At 40.0% G+C, this 23,314-nt stretch overlaps 1 protein-coding gene across 8 annotated transcripts in view; it reads right to left on the bottom strand.

The window, feature by feature from the left end:
* SOX5 (SRY-box transcription factor 5) overlaps positions 1-23,314 on the bottom strand; it is a 918,538-nt gene that overhangs the window by 27,399 nt on the left and 867,825 nt on the right. For all 8 annotated transcript variants that reach the window (XM_044993181.1, XM_044993219.1, XM_044993236.1 and 5 more), the window contains 2 exons: positions 17,491-17,668; positions 11,497-11,669 (listed from right to left, as the gene is read on the bottom strand). In XM_044993181.1, coding sequence (XP_044849116.1) covers positions 11,497-11,669; positions 17,491-17,668 — 351 coding nt within the window. The remainder of the gene's footprint in view (positions 1-11,496; positions 11,670-17,490; positions 17,669-23,314) is intronic.

Raw genomic sequence — 23,314 nt, 5'->3', positions numbered from 1 at the left:
TGAACATGCATCTGAGATTATGTGCATGCTTCCATTCTTGAATTACTCCATAATTCAGCAGGGCAATGTGAATGCTGGGCCCATGGTGACAGCTCCCCCCATTGAGACATTAATTTGGCTGGGGTACTTGGCAAACACTTAGAGTATGCTGAACTCTGTTAAGGTTGTGTTTTGCCAAAAGCCTTTCTCAAATTGCGTAATTCAAGGTTAAATATTTTACTGAAGCTGTCCGCTCTTTTGTATTCAATTCCCCCTCCACCTATACCTATTTTCCTTGACATGAATATTTTCATTCAAGTTTGATATGCATACATTTTCTTGAGCTCATAGGGATACAGCCACTCTAGAGTGTCAGACACAGCTATCAAGTTCATGTTCTCCTTATTCCAAGTGAACGGACAGGACCAAACTAAGAAAAATCCTTTTGTCCAGCAGCCTGGATGAACCACAAACCTGGTCTATATAAATGAAATGTTGATATCGTGCACTTAAAAATCCTGACTGCACTGATTGAGCAAGTGGCCCTTTGCCTTAATTTCCTTATATACAGTGCTGAGCAGAAGAAATGGATGGTTTGCATGCCCTGATACTTCTTTAGGTGCTCCTCTGATTCTGGTCATCCAGTTGTGCCACGTACTGCACTAAGGGAAGTATGTGACTAATTCCTAAAGGGCAATATGGAGCAAATCTGCTGGATGGCAACATTTACCAGAAAAAAACTGAGGTGAGAGGCTAGTTTTCAAATTAGCCTTTGATTGTAAGACTCTGAGGTAGGGTCCATGGCACCCTGCAACATGCTGTATAGTGGTGAGCACAGAGACTCCACTCAGCACACCACAGTTATTAATAACTGTTCACATATACCACTCAATCAGTGCACACGGGAGTTTTTAAGTGTCGATCAGATCAGATCAGCCACTAGTCCATGCAAGAGGGCCTTGCAATATAAGTTCCTTTCAACTTGGCTACAGAAAAACATTCTCTGGCTGGATAACTATATTGGAGATCTTAGTTGTCCTCTGAGAAGCCACCTTAAGATATTTTTTCTAGCCCATAAAAAGAATGAGAGTCCTATCCCATTATCAGACATAAGTGAGACCTTTTTAAACTAACCTTTTTTCAGTCAGAAAATCCCCAGTGAAGATCCTGTGTCCACTGAAGTAATAAGCATCCTAATAATTTGCATTTATACACTGCCTTTCATCCAAAGTTCTTAATGGAATCTTAGCACTCCCCAGTGAGATAGGTGAGTATAAACAATATAAATGAGGGACAGAGAGGCTAAGTGAGTTAGGCCAGGTCTACACCACCACTTACTTCAGTATAACTTATGCTGCTCAGGGGTGTGAATAAGAGCTTCTCCCGCCTCTCGCGGAGGTGGATTTTTTTATGCTGACAGGAGAGCTCTCGCCCGTCAGAATAGAGTATCTTCACCAGACTTGTACAGCGGCGCAGCTGCATCAGTGCAACTGTGCTGATGTAGTGCTTCTCGTGTAGACTAGCTCTTAGTTGCCTAAGAACTCACAGAATACAGAAGCAGAGATGGGAATTTGGGAGCTTGTATGCACTGAACTGAAAGATTAGGCCCTTAGTCCTGTATTTTACCTCCTAGAACATGCCAAATACACATGGATGTTGTTTTTATTTACATCCAGATGAAGGCAGAAGATTTCCCATTTTAAACACTATGTGATAAGCCCACTGGTGACATAATGGAATGCACCTTCACTGACTTTTGCATTCTTACTCCAAGAGTGAATTTGATTCTGTATTTTTGGGAAGTGGTTTTTCTAAGTTGCTTATCATAATATCTCTCACACATTAATGAGTTCATCCTCACAACACCCTTGTGGAGTAGGGAAGTATTTATATCCCTGTTTTACAGATACGAGCCCGAGACAGAGAAGTTAAGTGACTTGCCCACGGTCACACAGGAAGTGTCTGGTGGTGCCAGGATTTGGACTGAGATCTCTTGAATCCCAATTCAGTGCCATGACCACAAGTCATACTGCCTCTGTGACTGTGGAACTGGGATTCGTGCTGGTGACATGTGTTATCAGGAAAAGCAAAATAAAATATAATAAGATCAGCTACAGATCCACTGTTACAATGGATCCTGCTTGTAGGGCTATAAAACTCATAAAAAGCACATGCATAAAATGATAAAATAGAGTGAGACTTTCAAATGTTGAGTTAGTAATTGTTAAACCCCTTCTGGCTGCACTATTTTATAGTCTTCTACTGTACTAATGAAAAGGAAAGAAACAACAAAGAAGGTTTTTAACCTTCCAATTATATAAACTCTATGGACCACCAAAGAAGATGAAAGATTATTTATAATGTCACAACAATTTATCAGTTGGGGATTTTGTTGTTGTTGCTGCATCGAAGTTAAATATGAAGAAACAATGTATTCACCACCCCCTCAGCTCTTTCACTCTTACTTATCTGGGATCTCTTTCTTGTCTATGGAATAATAATCCACTCACCAAATCTAAAAGCAGAATTAAAAGAAATAAAACAACATTCCTCATTTGAGGGGCCTTTCTGATTTTATGGTACTTTTAAAAAAAAACTCTTCAATTCCAGTCTCAATTGGGACTGGATGGCTTGTGAAGCGGGTACAAACCCTTTGACTGTTGGTTGTCTGTTCAAACCCAGTCCTTTGAACTCTTGGTTCAAAAGTGACTGATAGCTGTTTGGTGAGCTCCCCTTGGTGGTCTCAGTAAACAGGTGTCTTAGCAGCTGTTCTAGTAAAAAGTTGTCCTGATTATAAAACAGAGAAGCTCTGAATTGACTGTGCAAAGTCTTAACTACTCTCTTATCCTCAGAGGTGGACTCCAGATTGACCTAATGGGCATTAATGGAATGGAGTATGCATGTTTACTTCATGCGCTGTACTTGTTTGTGGATACAGGCCTTCAATTTTCAGAGCTGCCAATTCAGCACCTTCCACTAGCACTGAATTCATCCAGTGCCTGACTTAGAGACTCTTGAAGTGAATGGAAAGACTCCCATTGATTTCAGTGGCCTCTGGATCAGGCCCCTAATGTATTTATTAATGTTTCATTCCACAAACTAAAACTTCCTCAACAAATAAGGTGCTGTTTAGAAAACATTTTGCCTAAAACAAACTGTTTTAAAAAATGGTAGAAAGCAGCAAATCTAAAGGAACAGGGAATTATCTTTGCAAAGATGAAGAGGGCTTAGCGGTCCAGTATGTATTCTGGTGGTGAGCTCTGTAAGTTAACAGTCAAGACTTCCAAAAAATCTAGAAGCCCCTTTTCTCGGAGAAGGGGTGGAGGAGAGGTAGAAAAAGCGATGTAGGCAGCTGTTTCTCTCCTGCAAAAGGTTTTGCCATGTTGATTCCAGGACTGATTCTCAACCGAACACAGCAGTTTTCTACTGAACTGAGAATAGGTTGGGAGTCAGGGAACCTGGTTTCTATTCCTGACTTCACAGCTGACATGCTTGGATAAGTCACTCAACCGCTCTGTGCCTCAATTTCCCCATCTGTAAAATGGAGATAAAGATACGCACCTTTGTAAAATGCTTTGAGATCTATGGGTGAAAAATGGAATATAAACACAAAGTATTAGTGTTCCTCCCAGCAGGAGAGAAAGTACCATAACATTTGGTCTATGATGACAATGAAGAGTTAATCAGAGAAAACGTGTGGGACACCAAAAAATGAAGTGAAGTGGAAATCACAGCCCATACAGGATATCCAGGGAGGGAGGGCCAGCATCATTTAACAGAAAGTTAAGAAAGCGGACTCCACTTTGCTGGTAATTGTTTACTAAATAATGAGTGACTCAATTACTTAGAAGCATTACATATGTATAGATTAGTTTCTTTTAATTTTTTCCTAGCTGTGAAAGCTGCTAAGCCACTGCCTAACATTTCAGCAATGCGCTCTGCCCTAATAAAGAGATTCACACATTTTCCATCTAGACTATCTCCTGAGTAGAAAACTGCCAGATTTTCCAAACTGTACTAAACCCTGATTTGTTTGCTCACCAGGATCAACATCGTGCTCATTCCAACAAATAGCAGAGTTCTACACACACACCAGGATGCTAGAGGCTGTTTGTAATTCAAATAAATGAATACATGCATTTTAGCACTGGCAAAAGCCTGACAGTCCAGACTAAATGGGCCTGGCCATCTTCTCACTAACGCTAGTTTAATTCCTTTGATTTTAGTGGGTTTATTCCCAATTTACACAACTGAGAGTTGGAGGAGAATGAGGCCCAGGTTCTGCTTACTCCCAGACCAGATATAAGTGTTGATATTGGCCATGATCTTATTGTGACTCTTGACATACCTGATGTTTTACTTAAAGCTCCAGCTCCTGGTGCTATGATTTTGTGAGAATCTAAGATTTCATTAAAAAAAAAAAAAAAAAAGGTTTCCAGCCTTCATGGTGGTAGAGCAAAGTTTAAAATCGTGACCCATGGAGGCTCAGAAACTGCAAGGCAAATTAAAAAACATTAAAAAAAAAAAACCCTCATGCTTTATTTAAGCCATGATTTTGAGATGGGGAGAGGGGATGACTCATGTGTTTTGAATGTTTGGGATTAGTAATGCTGAGTTTGGTATAGGTAGCTTCAGGGGAAGCTTCCCCAAGCTACACTACAAATGTTGTCCTGAACTCGATTTGGAGGGTGATTACTGCAAGAAGTGAACACAGAATCCAGGCTACATGCCCATTCAGACTTTGGCATCACTATAGGACCCAGGGTTCTTTCCTCATATGTTTGTGTGCTATTCCTACTGATCTCAATGGGAGTTGCACACGCACATCTGTGGGCACAATTCACCCCTCCCTGGTGCGTCGCTTGTTTTATTAGCTAACCCTGCCCATGCCTCTCACCATAATGACGTATCCAAAAAACACATGATTTTCCCTTTACATACATATATGAACTTTTAGCAGGGATGAAGGTCAACCAGAAAAAAGTTTGCTTTAAAATGAAAAGGAGGAATCCACATAAAGCTTGACAAAACCCTCATCCCATAATCATTCCCTACCATGCGTGGGCACTCGCTAGCTGAAAATGGTGGCACTGTGACAAATATAGCAGAACCAAAAGCCGGCTCTATTAAAAAGAGAGAGAGAGAGAGAAGAAGAAGAAGAAGGATAAAAGTCTTCCACTGGCCATCTGTGAAAATAAAGCATGTGGCCATTAAATGCAGAGGCTGTAAATATACGCAAACCCCAAGAAGCAAATGGGAAAAAATGGACTAAACTTTAAGCTCAAACAAATCAAAATGTTTAATGCTTAGTTAGCAATGCTGGGCAAAAAACCCACTGATCTCTGCAGTGTGCAATGTATTTAAAATGTATTTTAATTCAATTAAAAAAATAATAAAGACATTTCAGGGGAAAAGACACTAGATTCAGAAGCTCTCTGAATAAATTGCCCCTTTACTGTGAATGATCCTGTTAAGATTGTTGATTGGACTTATTGAAAGGCTGACATACAGAGTGATGGATGGGCGATGACATAATACCTGCTTGCCCTGTTGTCATGCTCTTTGAAAATTGTCTGCTCTCTGTTGATAGCATTAACAAAGAGGATTGCAACCCCTTCCACCCTACCCTGCATTCAAGAAATTTCCACTAGCAAAGAATCTCAGTAAAACAGAATTAAGAAGGTTTTACTGGGTGTGCAGGATGGATAGGAAAAACCAGAGACCACATGTTAAGTTCTGTGTTGGAGGGTGATTTGGAGTCTCTAACAGTCAGTTGTCACAAAAAAGCCCTTCGTCCCCACATAGTATAAAAATTATAAACGGACATATCTCTCTGTGAGAACAGAACAAAAATATTATACTATTAATCTTTTCTAGTGTTTTCCAGGCCAATAAGAAATAGAGAGGGCTAAAAATTACAGGACCCTTATATTACATGTACACTGAGTTTGATGTATAAATGTATATAACGTGTCTGTGCAGTATAGCCTTTGCTAGCCAGCAGAAATGCTACAGTATTTTTCCAGTAAAAGGCGAAAGAGTTATATGATCTGAAGACCATTAAAATGAGCAGGGTTTAACTTTTACAGAGCACTTTGGTACAGAATGTAAGCACTGTGCCTCTGGATTAATTTCCAGTGGTTTCCTTCTACTTAGAAAACAAGACCAATTTAACTGCCCCCAGTTCCTGCCTTCCCTTGCTTTGCTCACTACGGGCCCTATCCAAAGCCTATCCAAAGTCAATGGAAAAACTCTCACTGGCTTCTGTGTGCTTTGGATCTGGCCCCCTTTGGGAACTCCTGCTCCAATTTAGCCTTTAGGAAGAACAATATATTATTTAAATCAAAAACTCAACTGGAAAAAAAATTAAAATCCCATTTTATAGCAGCTTTTTCCCATGCCTTCAGTGACGTGAGCTCCAGTTTTCTATTTCTCAAAAAGCAGCATCTGGTAGCTCAGGATTCATAATAATGCATTTCCTCACCTCCCCTTAGGGGAAAGCATAGGCTGGATTCACTTCAGCTCAACAGACCACTGCAGTTCCTTAAGAGTTAACTTTGCTGGCTCCATCCATCAGGCAACCGGTGAGGCATCAGGAAAGAATGATGGATGTAAAATTATTACAGGGCTGCCACCCGATACACTTAGTGCCATTTGTAACTAACACTGGAACTGACACACTTTTTTCATTATTAAACATCCACATTAAGTCAACATTGGTCACTGTCATTTCATGTTTGGCACTCTGTTAAAGGGAAGAGAGGGAAGGGGAGGGTGGGAGTGAGAAGGATGATGGGAGATGGGGTGGGTGGAAATGAGAGGAAAGGCATCCTGGACCTAGTGTTCCAAAAGCATGAGTAATAAAACAGGCTTCTGCTTACAATGCTGGAATAAATATTGTTACAAATAGCTCTTTAGTTACAACCCAGCAGACAAGTACATGTCAGAGCCTTTTAGAAGAGGGATGTGCTCTCAGCAATAAGTGAGGGAACTGGTATCATAGGTTAAGAAACACTTATGGTTGGTTGGTGTGTGTGTGCTGCTTGTGTATTTATAGGTGTGCACAACACTCAGATGTTAATATGTCTATTTGATGGAGCATACCTGAACACACATGAATGTGTACTTGTGGAGCTGTTTCCATGCACACTGTGTGTGTGTGTGTGTTTACAGATATGTGAGTATGTACATGTGTGTTTACTTGTTTATGGGTTCTGAGTGTATATATAAATTTCTGGCTAGCTTTTTTGTCGTGGAGCATACGCATCTGTTGTATGCACACACGTGTTGTGTATTTGTATATGAGTGCCTTGTGTGTTTGTATGCATGCACACACATGCCAGTACCTGTGGTTGCGTACCTTCAATGTGTAGAAGAATGTGCAGTTTTTTGGCTGAATAAGTAGATCACAGTCCACTTTCTGATGCTGCCCACTGCAGTGTTTGCTCTAGATGAAAATCTGCACTCTTTGAGCTCCATGTATAAAAGGTAATATTGTTTATATAGAGTAAGTATCAAGCTATAATTAATGGTAGATCACATTTATAAATAAAACTATGTTCCTGGGTTTCCAAGAAACCAGAAACACACACACACACACACTTCTGATTTATCTTGAAGCATTTCCAAGAAAATAATTTTAAAAATATATTTTATTTCATTCCCAATTAAAATACATTTCAGTAAAATCTACATTCATTATGTACTAAAAGTACTAAAACCCTCTGAAATTAAAGTACTCATAAAGTGTTGGGTGCCCACAAATCAAGGCATTTAAAAATCCTAGTCACTTTTGAATCTTTTTTCTTGCTTATGCCTCCTCTAGCACAATGCCTCTCCAATCCCACACAATTTCTCTCTGTCTGACTCCTGCCTTACAACTGAGAGCACTGCCCATCTACAGAGACCCATCCCAGCTGGGAACATAAAACTAACCCCTGAGTCACGTAAATATATGGAAAACAGACTCTGGGGCTTTAGGATGCACATTCATAAAAAGGGATTTCCTGCCCCTGTGCCTTTCCAGCCACACCCAACAGACAGATCCTTAACAGTACTCGTGACTTTGGGCAGTTCAGAAACGCAGACCCAGGCATTGGTGGGTGGGATTACTATTCATGCAATAAAAAGGCTCAACCAGCCCTGGAAATAGCTCCATAACTATACCAACAACACTGGGAAAGAAGGGACTCAAACTCTGGACCGCACTATGGCACAGTGTGCCTGGCCCATAAAGATTAGCAACATTCCAGCGAGAATGAAGTGATTCAGGATCGTCTTGCTGTCCAGCACATGGCATAAACAGCTATGTATCAGTACACGTGTGTGCAAGCACCATAACCAATCATTAATGCATTGATTGCAATGCCTTGGTAGCTAACCTGTTCCCACCAGTTCTGCAGGGAGTGAGGGACAAAAGCAGGAAACCCAAAGGCCTGGCAGTTTGGTGTGTTTGCCTCTTAAATCACTGGGCTGGCCCTTAAGCTTGTTGATGTAAACCCTTAGAGACCAATCTATAATGTTCTCAGTTTCTCTCTCCCCACTACCTTTCTCTCTTTCTCTTCCATGAAAAAGGAAAGAAACATTTTAGGAACATAATTTAACTGACACTGGCAATACTTTCCTTTTTTTTCAAATGCCAGGGGGAGGTCTTGATAAAAGCTTTAAGCAAAAACCTAGATCCAAACACCCTCAAACTTTGGAGAAGTTCAGATCCTGAATTGGATCAGAACTTCCCGTCTGGCTATAATTAGATGAGAAGAACCAGAATGTGTGGAAAGTTCAGCTAGGTTTCCAAATGTCACAGCCACCTCTCTTTCTTTCTGCTGGATCAATCCAATCCAAACCCCTCCCCCACCACAAATAAATCCTGTCAACTCTGAGATCCTGCACATCCAAATGAAATTTCACAATTAGCCTCATCATTATAATGGGTCAAACCAGCAATCCAGATCCAAAACACCATTGCACTTTCGTAGAGTTCTGATTTGGATCTAACCTTTGTGTCTTCTTCAGAATGAAATCCTGAAAAAGTTTGGCAGCTATTGTATCAAAAAAGCTATTGCCACTTTAAAAAAGAAAAACGGAACCCCCCCCAACTCCACAAATGCTATACCGTCCCCTCATGCACACCCAAACCAAACAGGGAACATGAACCAGAGAGCAAAATAAACCTCAGAGCTTGCGGTGAGGGTGAGAAGTGAAAACAGAAGGGCAAGGAGGAGCCTAACAATAGGAAAGTAACAGAATAAAGCGAATGCAGATGGTTCCACTCCTGTTACTTAATCAAAAGGCTGTGCAAAGTCACTAGAGCCGGCATAAAGTCATGTGTTAGAACAACAGCTGATCTGTGTATTAAAGAAGATTAACTCGCAGTGCCATGGTGGAGGGCCTGGGATTATTTTATGTACTTCCATTGCTGTACAAGCCGTCAGCACAATTACTGCCCTCCGATGTGAATGACTGATCTGTAACCACAGCTAAACAGCATGCTGCTTAGGGGCCTGGGTGCTTCATGAAGATGAATTTCCATACCATCAAAGTGCTTTTAATGGGCTCCCTGATCCAACCACAAGGCCTGCTTTGCAAGTATATAGGACTCAGGATGAAGGCTTCCTGTCCAAAAGGATTTGGTCGGTTGTCACTTGACAATTCCCAGCCAGCACAGGGGAGGAGAGGGGGGAGATAGGTAGAGTTGTCTCTGCTTTGGAGGATTAAGAAAAAAAAAAGGGTACAGATGCTTTCTGAATGCAACCAACTGCTGTATCCACAGCTGAATTCAATGCGCTTAACAAATAACGGCAATTTAGCTATGCTTGCGAGGAATAGCTTGAGTCACTTTGCATTAGCATCTGGCTGAGTGTTAAAGTCATTTCTACATGGGGAGCACAGAAAAGGAATTTCTGCTCCAAGCATCCTTTCAAGAATGCTTAAATATTTGAATATAAATTCCTTTGTGCTTGTGATCACTTCGCCTTATAGCTGACACTCCACTTTCCCCCCTTCCCTTCTGCTACTCTATGTGAAATGCCATAAACATGCTCTGTCCCTCTCTCTCAATACCCAATACCCTTATTCTTCTAAAAGAGGTTTTATGTACTGCCAGACACCTATTACACTGACCTCTTTTTTCTCCCCCTTCCTCTCAGGAGAGTGCATGAAATTGGAGCCATTTTACACCCATGCTAGGCTGGTGAAAAAGTACAGTAGTGACAGACTCACATGTACATTTAACATTCATTATCCGGTCTGCTGGCTTCTCACAGCTTATTGATCAAACTCCATCTAAAAACCAGGGAAACTGGAAAGCTATCCAAATTAGCAATCTGCTCGTTCTGGACAATATTGTTTGACTCACAAGCTTCCCAGGATGACTGACTTTCAAGTTATTGCTAAGTAGCTGATCATTTTTATTTTATCTATTTGCCTATCTGAATGAGTCATATGGGGATCTTGGAATGAAAGAGCCACGAGAACTGGGGGATCCGATAAAATTTCGTTTTCACCAAATGCAATAATATTTCATCTTGATTATTTTGTAGCATTAAAGCAGTTTTGTCTGGAGAAATATTTGGGAAAAAATCCTGGAAAATATATTGTAACAACATGAATTTGTGAAGCACCCAACGACTTTTGCACATTTCTGTCTTGGGTAGCATAACTGTCTTCATCTCAATGTAAACATGGCCAGGAAGGGACCAGTGGGCCTAAGCACCCCTTCAGCAAGGGGTAGGGCAGCAGAAAGTAGTCACAGGCATTTCCTGAAAAAAGCAGGAAGTTGTGGAACCTGTGACTCTTGTAACCCCCATGACAAAACGACTGTGCTAGATACAATATATACAAGTGTTCCCTGAGAAGAAAATATTACCGATTTTGCTTATTACAGTTTAGCAGGCAAAATTAGAATAATTCAGGGCCCCGCAGTTCTAACGCTTCTAAGTTCTACTGAAAATATTTGGTGCAGTTCGTATTGTCAATTCTCTGTTTTTTCAGTTTTGCTAAGTCATCTAACATGACTTGACAGTGCTATGTTGCAATGGTCACGAAACATCATATATGACAACCTCATAAGGCTAAATACCCAGAAGCTGAGCCCGAGTATCAGCAAAGCTTATGTTCCTAAAGAAGCTTGCGTATTTGCAAATCCAGTTCATCTCACAAAAACATGTAAGCATTTCCATAAAGCAAGATTTTCACTCAGACCCAGATATTTCAAAGATCACCTAGTCATAATACATACTGACAGCCTGGAACAGAGAATTAGTAGTCTCCAAAGTTTTCATAAGGACTTTAACTATGTTTTAGGCTCTACTGACTCCATGTCTGTGTGGGGCTGTTTTTGTTTGTTTTTTGACAGAAGCAGATATTCTAAAAGGAAGGAGGGAGACAGAGCAGGGAAGTGAGGAAGAGAAAGGAGAGGGAGAAGGAGATTGTGTGTGTGTGTGTCTGTAATGCCTGAACACGAGGAGAATATGATCACCCAAGTGACTATCAGAAAAGGGAGTCTCAGGAACTGACCTTTTCTGTCCTGCAGTTATTGAGACCCAGACTATTCACAACAGCCACCTTCCCATCAAGCACCTGTTGTTCCCTCCGAAGTTGCTCCTTCATCTGTCGGGCCTCCTGGATTGCCTTGGTAACAGCATCATGGTCATTTAAATAACCTGACGACGTGATAGAAGAAAGAATATCTTAAAAAGAAAGGAAGAAAGAAAGGAAAGTTACAAGAAAACATTTTCGCTTTTGTCAGTGAAACTCATCAGTGCTTTCCTTGGGCACTTAATTAAATGAGAAAGAGACAGAGACAATGAACAGACCCATAAACCTGTCTGTGCTTGGAAAATATGCTGCTCTGATGATAGAGCCACCTGGGTATAAACCATGAGAAACATTAGTACCGATAGCATCACTCTGATACTTGATTCCATTAGTTTCAGTGTTTATCCAACATTATAGAGATTGGCCTTGTGGTTTGTATACAGCAGGATGTAACTTGATAGGGGACGTGGGAGGCCTTGATCATGCAAGCAATCCAAAACTATTAAAAATAGACCATTTTTTCCTTCCCTTTCTTAAAACTTGTGAATACATTACAATAAACCACAGGTGGCGGTGGTTTGCTATAGATACAAGGAGCATAATGGCTGGGAAAAGAAACTTCCGCCGTCAAATGCTCCCCACCACCACCTGTCATTCAGAAATGTATAAGAAACCGCAGCTCCATGGACCTATGTTCCCGCTCTATTCATGTTGCTGATAGCAGGTCGGATGTCTACACTATTTGGCTGTGAATTCACTGCCTAGGGTTCAGCACTAGTAGTGGCTGAATTATTTCATTTTAAAATGTTACAATCATCACCAGCATGGCTAATGCTATTTAATTTTAAACATGATACTCTGTCATTTTTTTTTCCTTTAGCGTACTGTAGATTATACTTATTATGATCTGCATGTGATTTGTAGGATGGAATACTGATGGAAGACTCCAAGCCCCGGTCTATTTTTCAAACATTATAGGAGAAGCTAGTATCTATCATTCCTCCCCACCCACCCCCCTCCACACACACACTTCTTTCTGTCTTTTAACTAGGGCATAAAAATGGCATACAATGAATCTGTAATATGAAATTGCCCAGAAAAGGGACTTCTGTTTGTGACATGAGGCTAAATCTAACCAGATCCATTGGTGAATTGTGACAGATGGAGGGACTGTGAGACAGAAGGCAAGCACTAATCACACACAAAATGACCGGCTTGCCTCAACATGTTCCATGGATTCCAGCAAACTTTACACCCTAATCCATTTTTAGAACAAAAAACATCTGGGCCATAAATCCTCTAATCTGCCAAAACACGCTATTAAATCCCATGATTTGTTGAAAAACACTAAGATTAAAGAAAGGAAATATAAAATGGCTAACTGCCGTGTTAGGAAAGTGTTATTAATACTCTTTCTTTGTCTCAATTATGAATGTTCTGTTCCTAAAGAGCCTTGTCTAATCATGTCAGATTACACATCCTTGTTGTATTGCTAGAGTCTTCTATCTGATCCACTGATTGCCAAAAAACATAGAACATTGTCTTGCTGCTTAAAACATTTCAGTGGAAGAAGCTGATGTCAGATTAGTTCAGTGCTGCACTGCTGTGCCCTCATTCCACACACCCCCTCCCCAAATGAACCTGGCATTCTGGTCTCCTTTGGAGAATTGAAAGCAAAAGTTTCTGTACAGTCTGGGTGCAGGGAGAGCAGATCAGCAAATACCTTTCAGTTAGGTATCTGAAAACACTGGCAGTTTTACATAAAATTAATTTGATCCACATAACTTATTTTTACCAAATGACCTGGGCTCAGTGATTTCGAGGCAATGACAATGCTAGGAAGGATGTAATCCATACCTCCTAAATGGTATCATAGGGTGGTTTTTTTTGGGCGGGGGGGAGGGGTTGGTCCCCATCTTAGCAAGTCACTTGGTTCTTTCCCCACCTTGCATCTGTTATTGATCAAGTTTGCATTTGGTCAAAATATATTAAAAAGCAAACAAAAAACCAGCGACATTTAAAAACAGCAGTGCTCTTGATTAGGGTGGGTATAATAGTTATAAACTGTATTATAGCTGAATTTGCCTAAGAAATGGAATTCATGCCCTTTCTCCAGACCATTTGTTTTTTTCCTGACTACCACTCTCTTTGAGAAGATTTGGCACATGTCAGTGAATAAAAGCAAGCACTCCTTATGTTTTTCAATAGCTGCCAATATGCTGGTATGCAGAGAAAAGATTAATATAGATGCAAGTCGAAAGTAAATTATTTCTGTTTAGGGTACATGGTGAATTATTGACAGAGAGATACTAAATGCACTTAGTTACAGGGATTGCCAAACCAGTATCTAGATGTTGGAGACAACGGGGAGAGAGGAAGGGGGGACTTGTTTTTGTTTTTAATAGGTAGGCATATGCCTGCTTCTGAAAAGAAATGCCTGGATTTAAAGTTGTATGTGAAATCATGACACGTGTGACTCCTCAAGTTATAGATTGATTTACAGGCAGTGTGGATGTATCTAACCAAAGAACCACATACCATATGTGCCACTAGCTACATGCTCTACATTATTTCTGATATATAGGTGCATGCTCCCCTTGACCAGATACAACTGAACGATATTGTGAGCACAGTGAAAACAAACAGTCTGAAGGATGGATTTTAAAAGGTGGTTTTAAAGTGAATTTAGTGGTGGGGAAAGATGCCAGCCTATTTGAATTCCAGGACAGTGGGCCTAAGCCCACCTAGGTCAGAAGGCCCACTGTCTCATGGACAGCCCTAGAGACCAAAGTCCTCTTTTTATCCAGAGATCAAAGACAGCATGGTTAATGGCCTTGCAAGGTTCCCACCAGTGTGCTTCAGCTCTGTGCTGGAGCGACCTACCTCTTAAAGTAAGAAGATAGTTCAGTCTACCTAGTCCATTCAGTACTTGGGTCTTTTTGCTTAAAGTGACAACAAGGTTGTCAACTATGGTGGTTTTAAGTCATGTGCAAACTTCTGCTGCGGGCTTGACTGAGCTCAACAACTCATTTTGTTAAGGTCAACAAAGAGTTTATACATGGTAACGGCTTTTGCTTACTACAACCGTGGCTGGCTGTGAACTAGTTACTTAGCAGTAAAAGGCTCCACATACCATTACCAAGCCTCTGAATCATCCAGTCCTCCATAAAGGACAGATTTTTGATAGGAGCAGCCTGTGTCTGTCCAGTTCTTGTGCCGCATTTAAAGACAGCTTATCTTGTACAGTACACAAAATGATACCGTTCAGCTAGCAACCTCAAAAAGTCACTTTCTGTATTTGTAGCTAGGAGATATAAAGCAGTGAACTCTATGTCATTAACAATAACTTAAGTATGTTATCTTTTGCTCCACAGTTTTCCATGGTTTATTAATGGTATAACACATTAATTCTTCTTACAAGAGTGACCTTTAAAGCTCCATTCATCCTCGCAGCTTTTATCCAATTACATTATCACTCATTACAGGTACAGTGTTTCAAAATCTGCATTTTGTTAAAAGGAGAAAAGTAAATTGTAGGGATCTCATATCTATGGAAAATACCAGGGGTGGAGGAAGAGGAGAACAAGAGACGGTCTGCCACTGGGAGGCAGGTCAGATTCTTAACTCTATGCTTAGAGCTGCTGTTCACTCTCCTCAGGACAAAGGTTTTAAAGTGAAAAAAAAAAAAGAAAACTCAGCCCACTGTACACAAAGAGCAGCAGGGCCAAACAGATTAAAGATGCAAATACATTACTAACCTAGCAAGGTAAATAGTGTAGTTCTAATAAGAATAATACATAATAAGTCATGAATTAACAATAGGATATTTATGAAACATTTATGGCGTTTTATAGAATGTCATGCTGGATAAAGTAATTTCCCTTTTCACCCTGGCCATAGAAGTATGTTCTCTATTTGGTGCATGTAATCATAACTCCCATCTGTCTGCACACTGGGACCCACCTATAGGGATTTTAAACTTGGGGCATAAGTGTGGGCCTGACTGGTGTATGTACAGCTGGACTATGCTGCACAGTGCCTCAAATAGTTTCAATGTGTTGCAATGGAAAAATCATAGGAACAGCCAAACTGGATCAGACCTGTGGTCTATTCAGTCCAGTATCCTGTCCCCAAAAGTGGCCAGTACTAGCTGCTTCAGAGGAAGGTGCAAGAAGCCCCACAATAAGCAACTGTAGTATACTCCCCCCCCCCCCAGGAAGGTCTCAACCTAATCCCAAATAGTTAGTGATTAATTTACACCCTGAAATCACAATTCAAGTTACAGTAGAACCTCAGAGTTACGAACACCTCGGGAATAGAGGTTGTTTGTAACTCTGACATGTTCGTAGCTCTGCACAGAACGTTATGGTTGTTCTTTCAAAAGCTTACAACTGAACAGTGATTTAATATTCTAGTCGACACTGGTGAAGCCTCATGTGGAGTACTGTGTCCAGTTTTGGGCCCCACACTACAGGAAGGATGTGGAGAGGTTGGAGAGAATCCAGCAGGGGGCAGTGAAAGTGATTGGGGGGCTGGAGTCCATGACAGATGAAGGGAGGCTGAGGGAACTGGGATAGTTTAGTCTGCAGAAAAGAGGAATGAGGGGGGATTTGATAGCTGCTTTCAACTACCTGAAAGGGGGTTCCAAAGAGGATGGCTCTAGACTATTCTCAGTGGTAGCAAATGACAGAACAAAGAGTAATGGTCTCAAGTTGCAGTGGGAGAGGTTTAGGTTGGATATTAGGAAAAACTTTTTCACTAGGAGGGTGGTGAAGCACTGGAATGGGTTACCTAGGGAGGTGGTGGAATCTCCTTCCTTAGAGGTTTTTAAGGTCAGGCTTGACAAAGCCCTGGCTGGGATGGTTTAGTTGGGGACTGGTCCTGCTTTGAGCAGGGGCTTGGACTAGATGACCTCCTGAGGTCCCTTCCAACACTGATATTCTATGATTCTATGCATTCTATGAATACAGCTTTGAAATGTTACTATGCAGAAGAAAAATGCTGCTTTTCCTTTATTTTTTAGTAGTTTACATTCAACACAGTACTGTACGGTATTTGCTTTTTTCGGGGGAGTGTCTCTGCTGCTGCTTGATTGTGTACTTCTGGTTCCAAATGAGGCGTGTAGTTGACTAGTCAGTTTGTAACTCTGGTGCTCATAACTCTGAGGTTCTACTGTATATTCAGTCACTTTGTACAGTAGATTGGAAAAGATTATCATTACAATGGGGTGTGTCTGCATGTTATTTATACATATACATTACACATAAGGACCTGGCACGCACGTGGGGGCACACATCCCACCCCCCTTTTAATATAAAGCACTTGTGAAATACAAAGTGTCAATAACACCAGAACCATTTATTGTTTAAATGGTCGCAAGGGAGGTAGTTTTGGAGGGAGGGAGGAATAATAATATATTACAGAACAATACTAAAAGCAGCTAGCCTGACTGTTTTCAAGATACAATGTGAACTATATTTTGAAATGTACCTGGTGACTTTTTAGTTAGCCATTAATATTACTCCTGGTAGATTAAGCTAAAATAATGCCCCACAAAGCTTTTCAGTGGACTATGCATCAAACCTGTAATTTTCTAAGGAACTTTATGCACATGTAGACATGCAACTCCTAGGGATTTTTTAAAAGCTTATTCATCAGTTGTTTATACTTTTAAATGGTGAATGTCTGAATCACTGTAATACAGTGGTAGCCACAGAACAATCATTTATTAATTATCATACAGAATTATCTGAAATAAAACAAGTTTTTCCCATGCTGAATGTGAAGAGTTAAGATCCCAATCATGCACTACTGAGATCACTGAGCGCTTTGCCACTGACTTCAATGAATGCAATATTAGGCCCCACCTTCGATTTATCATATGCCATTGTGTGGCATTGGTTGGCAAATGCTGATTTTTTTTAATGCTGACCTCTGTGCTACATCAACAAAACCAAAAGAAAACAAACATACCTATTGTGTTAACTCTGGCCGAGGGACTGGCTAATGTTGCTGGCACTGAGGATTTGAGTGAACTGGCCCCACTGTTTATTCTCAGAGCTGGCATATGAGGAGAAGTGGGCGATGTCGGAGATTTTCCCTCAGACATCTTGGGTTTAGCTGAGAGGTTCAGCGGCTGAGCCACTTCATCCTACAACGAGCACAAGATAAAGCATGTCATAAATATGCTGCTGCCGCTGCCATAGTTATACCCAAACACAAATAGTCACGTTCCATTCATGTGAAGTTGCAAACGAGTGATCCTAAAAATGCATCATGCAACATTTCCTATGATGCCATCATGTTATGTCAGCTGAGAATCAAAATGTCCCATGAACTGGAGAATTAGAGAACATTCTTTATTTGCACAATGTACATAAGAATTTTCCCCAAATTTGCACCTACATGATACATAGTTATACAATCCAAACAGGAGTACATTGACAATAATATTTTGTGTAATTTTTTAAAACTTGAGATGGGTGGAAAAAATAAAAATTAATCACAAGTGTCATCTAAAATTCAATCCAAACCCAAACTTATTTGTAGTTCTAAAACTTGGGTAAACTTGTGAGTAAATGTGTTAATTTTGTATTTCTATTTTTATTTTCCTCTGAACTCCCTGGTTTTCACAAGTACCGAAGTTCCACAAGCAATCTCTTTCATGGGTATTTTTATCCAGTCAGGACCAGAAAGTCTGTTTTTGTGCTAGTTCCAGCTTCCAAATCTCCATCAGAGATTTGCATAATTTAGAATAAGCATCTAAACTTTTGGATGTTTATAGGAAAGTTTAGAGGTTCACTAATAATTACCATGGTTGTGTACATTGAAAACATGGGCCAAGTTCATAAAGAGAGTTCAACAAACAGTGAAATCAACAGGAGTTATACTGGCTTTGTTCAGGACTGAATCTGGCATACACAGAGAGAGAGAGAGAGAGAGAGCAATAAACAATGCTGAACGATACATTAAAAATCAAAAGTCACATGTTTCGGTTTGACTCTAACGAAAAGCAAAAGAAGGATCAGAGAAGCCCTTTTCTGTCCCTGTAGAGGAGATACAATAGCAAACCCTTTTTAAAAATTACTTTTTAATATCCAGAAATGGTATCTGTGTTTTCGGACCATTCTGCCACATACTTATTTGCAACTTGTGTGTCTGCTACTATCATATCAGGCCAAAGCAGGATGTGTTAAAGATGTCCTTGCAGAGCTAAACTTTCCTCTGCAACTTGTGAATTAAGAAGCCCATCCTTTAACTGATGGAAGTAATATTTTTGCATGGGCTCTATTACAGATATAGTAGAGTTGATTCTGGTCTCCCTTCGTAAGTTTTACATTCAAGAAAGTCCATTTGCTCCTATGAAATTACTCCCGACTGACAGCAGTGTGAGATCAGAATCAGGCTCATAATTTAGGATTGGTAAAGGTAGAGCGAACTCCACTGGAATTTTTCCCTGTTACTGTTGGAGTATCTGAAGCTACTGTAATACTAATTCTGGTCCAAAGAATGCAGTATTCTGCAGAAAGCAAGGAATTTTCCAGTGGTCTATACTGCATATGGAAACATGTTATATAAATATGAATGTCTTCATCATCAAACAACCTACTTGTAATTCTGCAAAGCACTGTTATGCCACCTTTCAATTATCTCAAACAGGCAAGCTTCTGAGTTAAGTGTCTTTATTACATTTGAATGTATTTGATTACTTTTATACTTTTGTAATCATCATAGTTAAAAATGAATTAAAGCAGAATAAACAAAATGATCAGGGAAATAAAGGACAAAAATGTCATTTTTAAAGTGATAGTTAAGTTCTCCTAGATACTTCCTGTGAAGACTTATAAAACATAATAAAGAATAAAAATTAGTGGGCAAAATTTTCAAAAGTGATTTAAGAGCCTAAATCCCATTTTCAACAGTGACTTGGCTCACTTAGGAGCACTCATTGTCTTTCCATGACACTTAGCTCCTTAGAGGCTTCTGGAAATTTTACCCAGTTTAACTGAAATTTTTGGACATGTAAATTTACAGTGTTTAGAACTCATTCCACTTAAGACTAAGAAATACAAATCCAGTCCTGGTGCTTGCTTGACTCTTAATGGACATTCAGATCTGAATAAAACACAGCCACTGTGTTGCTAACAGGGATGGGGGTTTGTCCTGTTGTTCCACTACTTTCAATAGAAAACAACAGTACAACCGTGGTAGATCAGCAGTGAAACAGTTAAAAAAGTGCAACTTAAGAAAACAAACAAATAAACAAACGAAAAAAAACCCCCAACAAACCCAACCACCCGTGTTGATGAAATGTGCCAGACTAATAGCCCTGGAGACCAAAGTCCTCTATTTAGCACAGATCACCAGAAGCAATGCAAACTTCCCCACCAACTTTTATCAGCTCCCTTCCAGAGAGGTCAGTTTCCATGTATATTCAATTCTTGACCTCTATTATAAGTGCCAAAAAAAGGGGTTGATTAGTTCCAGATATGGTGATGAGCTCTGTGAAGAAATGTCTGTCCACTGGAAACCTGACTGAGACCACCACCTCATTTCATATAGGCCACCAAACAGTCATCAGACGGGAATGGCTTTCACTGACCATAAAGACGTAGGCTAGATTCAAACCTACGTTTTAGAGGTGAGGGCTCCATACCCTCTCTCTTTATAATAAATCTTTGGGCTATCCAGTCCCACTGAGCTTCACTTCCTTTCCTTCTTTTCTTCTCTCTTTTCCCTGCCTCCCTCATTCCCATCCTCCCCCTTCCCCCTTTTTTTTCTGGTGTGAAGTGCAAGGCTTTCAGTTAGCTCACTAAGCAATTTTTTTTAAAATGTCTCATTTAATACAAGTTGGAAATGGAGGTGGCGGTCTTTCTGTCTGAGTTACCCCACCATGGAGATGTCTGTGCTGTAACTATTCGTGGTGCTAAGAATGCTCTTCTTCATTCAAATCAGCACTGCTTTCTCTGGAGCCAAGAAGTGTAAGGCCTTGTGGAAATAATAGAAGTCGACAGTTCCAGAGCTGATAAATGTCATTCCAAATTGCCCCTTCATTCACTTTCATTGTGTGTTCAGGCTAATGGTAAATTAATTGGAGGTCACACAAGCTTGCTTCTTATACAGGAGAATGAGTGGACTATTTTGAGCTATTACATGTATTTACAATATGATGTTACTTTACCATTCCGAGTTTATAATATTGTATCTCTCTCATTTCAAAAGGCCCTATCACACCCACATTTGGACTGAAATGCCATTTAAAATCTGGTCTGAGAGTTTAAAAGTTCTGAGTCAGATCCTTAGGATCTGGTATAAAAAAATGTTTTGGGATTTGGTTATAATGTACAATTGTTTTGAACATGAAGATCAACAAGAGAACCTTCACTCAATATGTGATGGAACACTTTATCCTTTCCTTACTTGCAGATATACGTTTAAATTCTCCGGACCAGAGATTCTACTCTCAACTTTCCCAGTTTAACTGACTTCATTATTGATTTACACCTGTGTAACTGAGAGGAGAATTTGGCATTTTGCCTTCTCACCATTATTTATAACCAATACAGTTGCAGCTAGTGTGTTGCCATCTTGAAGTCTAGCAGACCTGATTTTCATTTATACCAAGGGCCCTTTACACCACTCTAGCAGTGTAAAAGGCCCTAGTGTAAATAAAAATCAGATCCAACATGATCAGTCCAGGTAGACGGTGCCTTTAAGGGAGGACAGAGATTTTTTTAGGTGGATCACAGAATCTAACATTACTTTCCACACTTACTTTTATTAGAGGAAATCCAACATTCATTGGTCCCTGCCTCCTCCCCAACACACACATATGCGGAGTTATTCTAAGATACCAATGATAAGAACAGGCCAATTTTTTTTCCTGAAGAGTTAACAAAGTCAAACATTTATTTATATAATCAGCCCAAACGATTAATGCTTAAAACAGAAGACATTAAGACCTAAAAGTCTTGTAATAATATAAACACAGATGTGATGAAAGTGAAATATGATCTCGATTAAAGGTTAGGAAATGTTTCCTTTAAAAAGTGGCATATTTGGCTAACAAAACAAAACAAAAAATTAAGAAATAAATGTGGAGAGCAAAGCAGAAGCAAAAACATACCCCTAAGGCTGCTAAAAAGAAATATATGCAGCAGAACCAATGCATTGTAATGGAGATTTCAGTCCCTTATGCCATGATAATATCAGCACAGCATTCTTTCAAACAGCTTTAGTGGTTTGCTTTCCTTTGTTGAAAGATCATCATAAACTATACCAGAGATGGACCCAAAACCTCATTAACTTTGGGACTATGGGGAGGTCAGATCTTAGATCTGATCTAAGTTTTTACAGCTGGTTCCTAGTCCTATAATGGACAAAAACAAAATTCCAGATCTGAATCCCCCTGAACTCTTTTTTTTGGAGGGTGGGGAGGGGTATGGGATTGGGGGGTAGGGAGAAGGAGGAGAAGAGGGTAGAGGAGATGTGGGGAGATCAGAGAATTCAAGATCCAAGATCTGAATTTTATATCTTGAAATCACCTGGATTTGTAGAGCTTTAAGCTTTCTCACTGAAGTATCATGTAAAACAAAGCCTTCTATCTGAGGATTTCTAAGTGTCTTATAAACATAAATATAAACAAGCCAAAACACTCCTGATGGGTTAGGTATGTACTGCACTCATTTTATAGATGTTTGTATTGTTCTTTGTAAATGTAAAGTGCTAAATAAATTCTAAGTGTTATTAATACAGATAGCGAAAATGAGGCAGACAGAGGCTACGTGATTTTCCCAAGGTCATGCTGTTAATCAGTGGCAGAGCCTGGAGTAAACCCTAGAACCCTGACTCCCAAGTCACTAATATTGTCCCACCAAATAACTGATTGAAATTATGTTTTCTTTAATGTCTCTATGGGCCAGATCCTGAGGTCTCTATTCAGTCCTTACTCAGGCAAAAACCCCATGAAGCCAATGGGATTTTTGCCTGAGTAGGAATTTTAGCGGGGACTGCAATACCCCACCCAGAGTTCCTCTGTCTCAGTTAATAAAAAAAAAAAATCAATGAAAGATGAGTGGACCAATCTCAGAGAGGGAAAAAAAAAAGATCAGGTACATCCATTTGGATTTTAATAATCTAGCTTCTTTTCACATATTTTATATATTAGTTTACTATTAAAATACAGTTGTTGAAACACTGTGTTGTAGTATAAGCCCAAGCACTTCATCCCTCAACAGTACAAACTGAAGGTCCAGGTTGCACAGTTTATTACAAAATCATGAACTACACTGTGCATCATCTGACTGGCAATACAAATGTGCTCAAATGACCTGGCATAAGCACAGCCTACTGTGTTCTACTAAAGAGGCTTTTCATGACCTCTGGGAACACATTCACCACATATTGCTGCCTATCTAAATGACCTTGATGGTACAAATTACAGCCAAACGAGTTAGAAACACGGAGCCAGAAAAGGGGTTTCTCAAAGAATGCATCCCCCATCTCTCCAGAAACAAAGCCATGGCCCCACTTCCCCCACCCTCTTTCTCTTTCATGGAGATCTTCATTTCAACAAAAATGCAAAATATGGAGCATTTACTGGTGCGTCTGGGCAGAAGACAATGTTGCTATTGTTGCACATTGAACAATACACCCAGTCACTGGCCTAGTCATCCAGTCATGAGCTTATCCAGAAATGTTTAACCGTAAATATATATCAGTAACAGGGGTGCAATTGCATACACACAAATAAAATCCTCCAATATCATTGTCCCCCGAAGAGTACAGCTGTCCCCAC

Source organism: Mauremys mutica, chromosome 1 (genome assembly GCF_020497125.1).
Source record: "Mauremys mutica isolate MM-2020 ecotype Southern chromosome 1, ASM2049712v1, whole genome shotgun sequence".
NCBI lineage: Eukaryota > Metazoa > Chordata > Testudines > Geoemydidae > Mauremys > Mauremys mutica.
The sequence above is the reverse complement of the archived record's forward strand: the minus strand, read 5'-3'. Positions and strand labels throughout refer to the sequence as shown.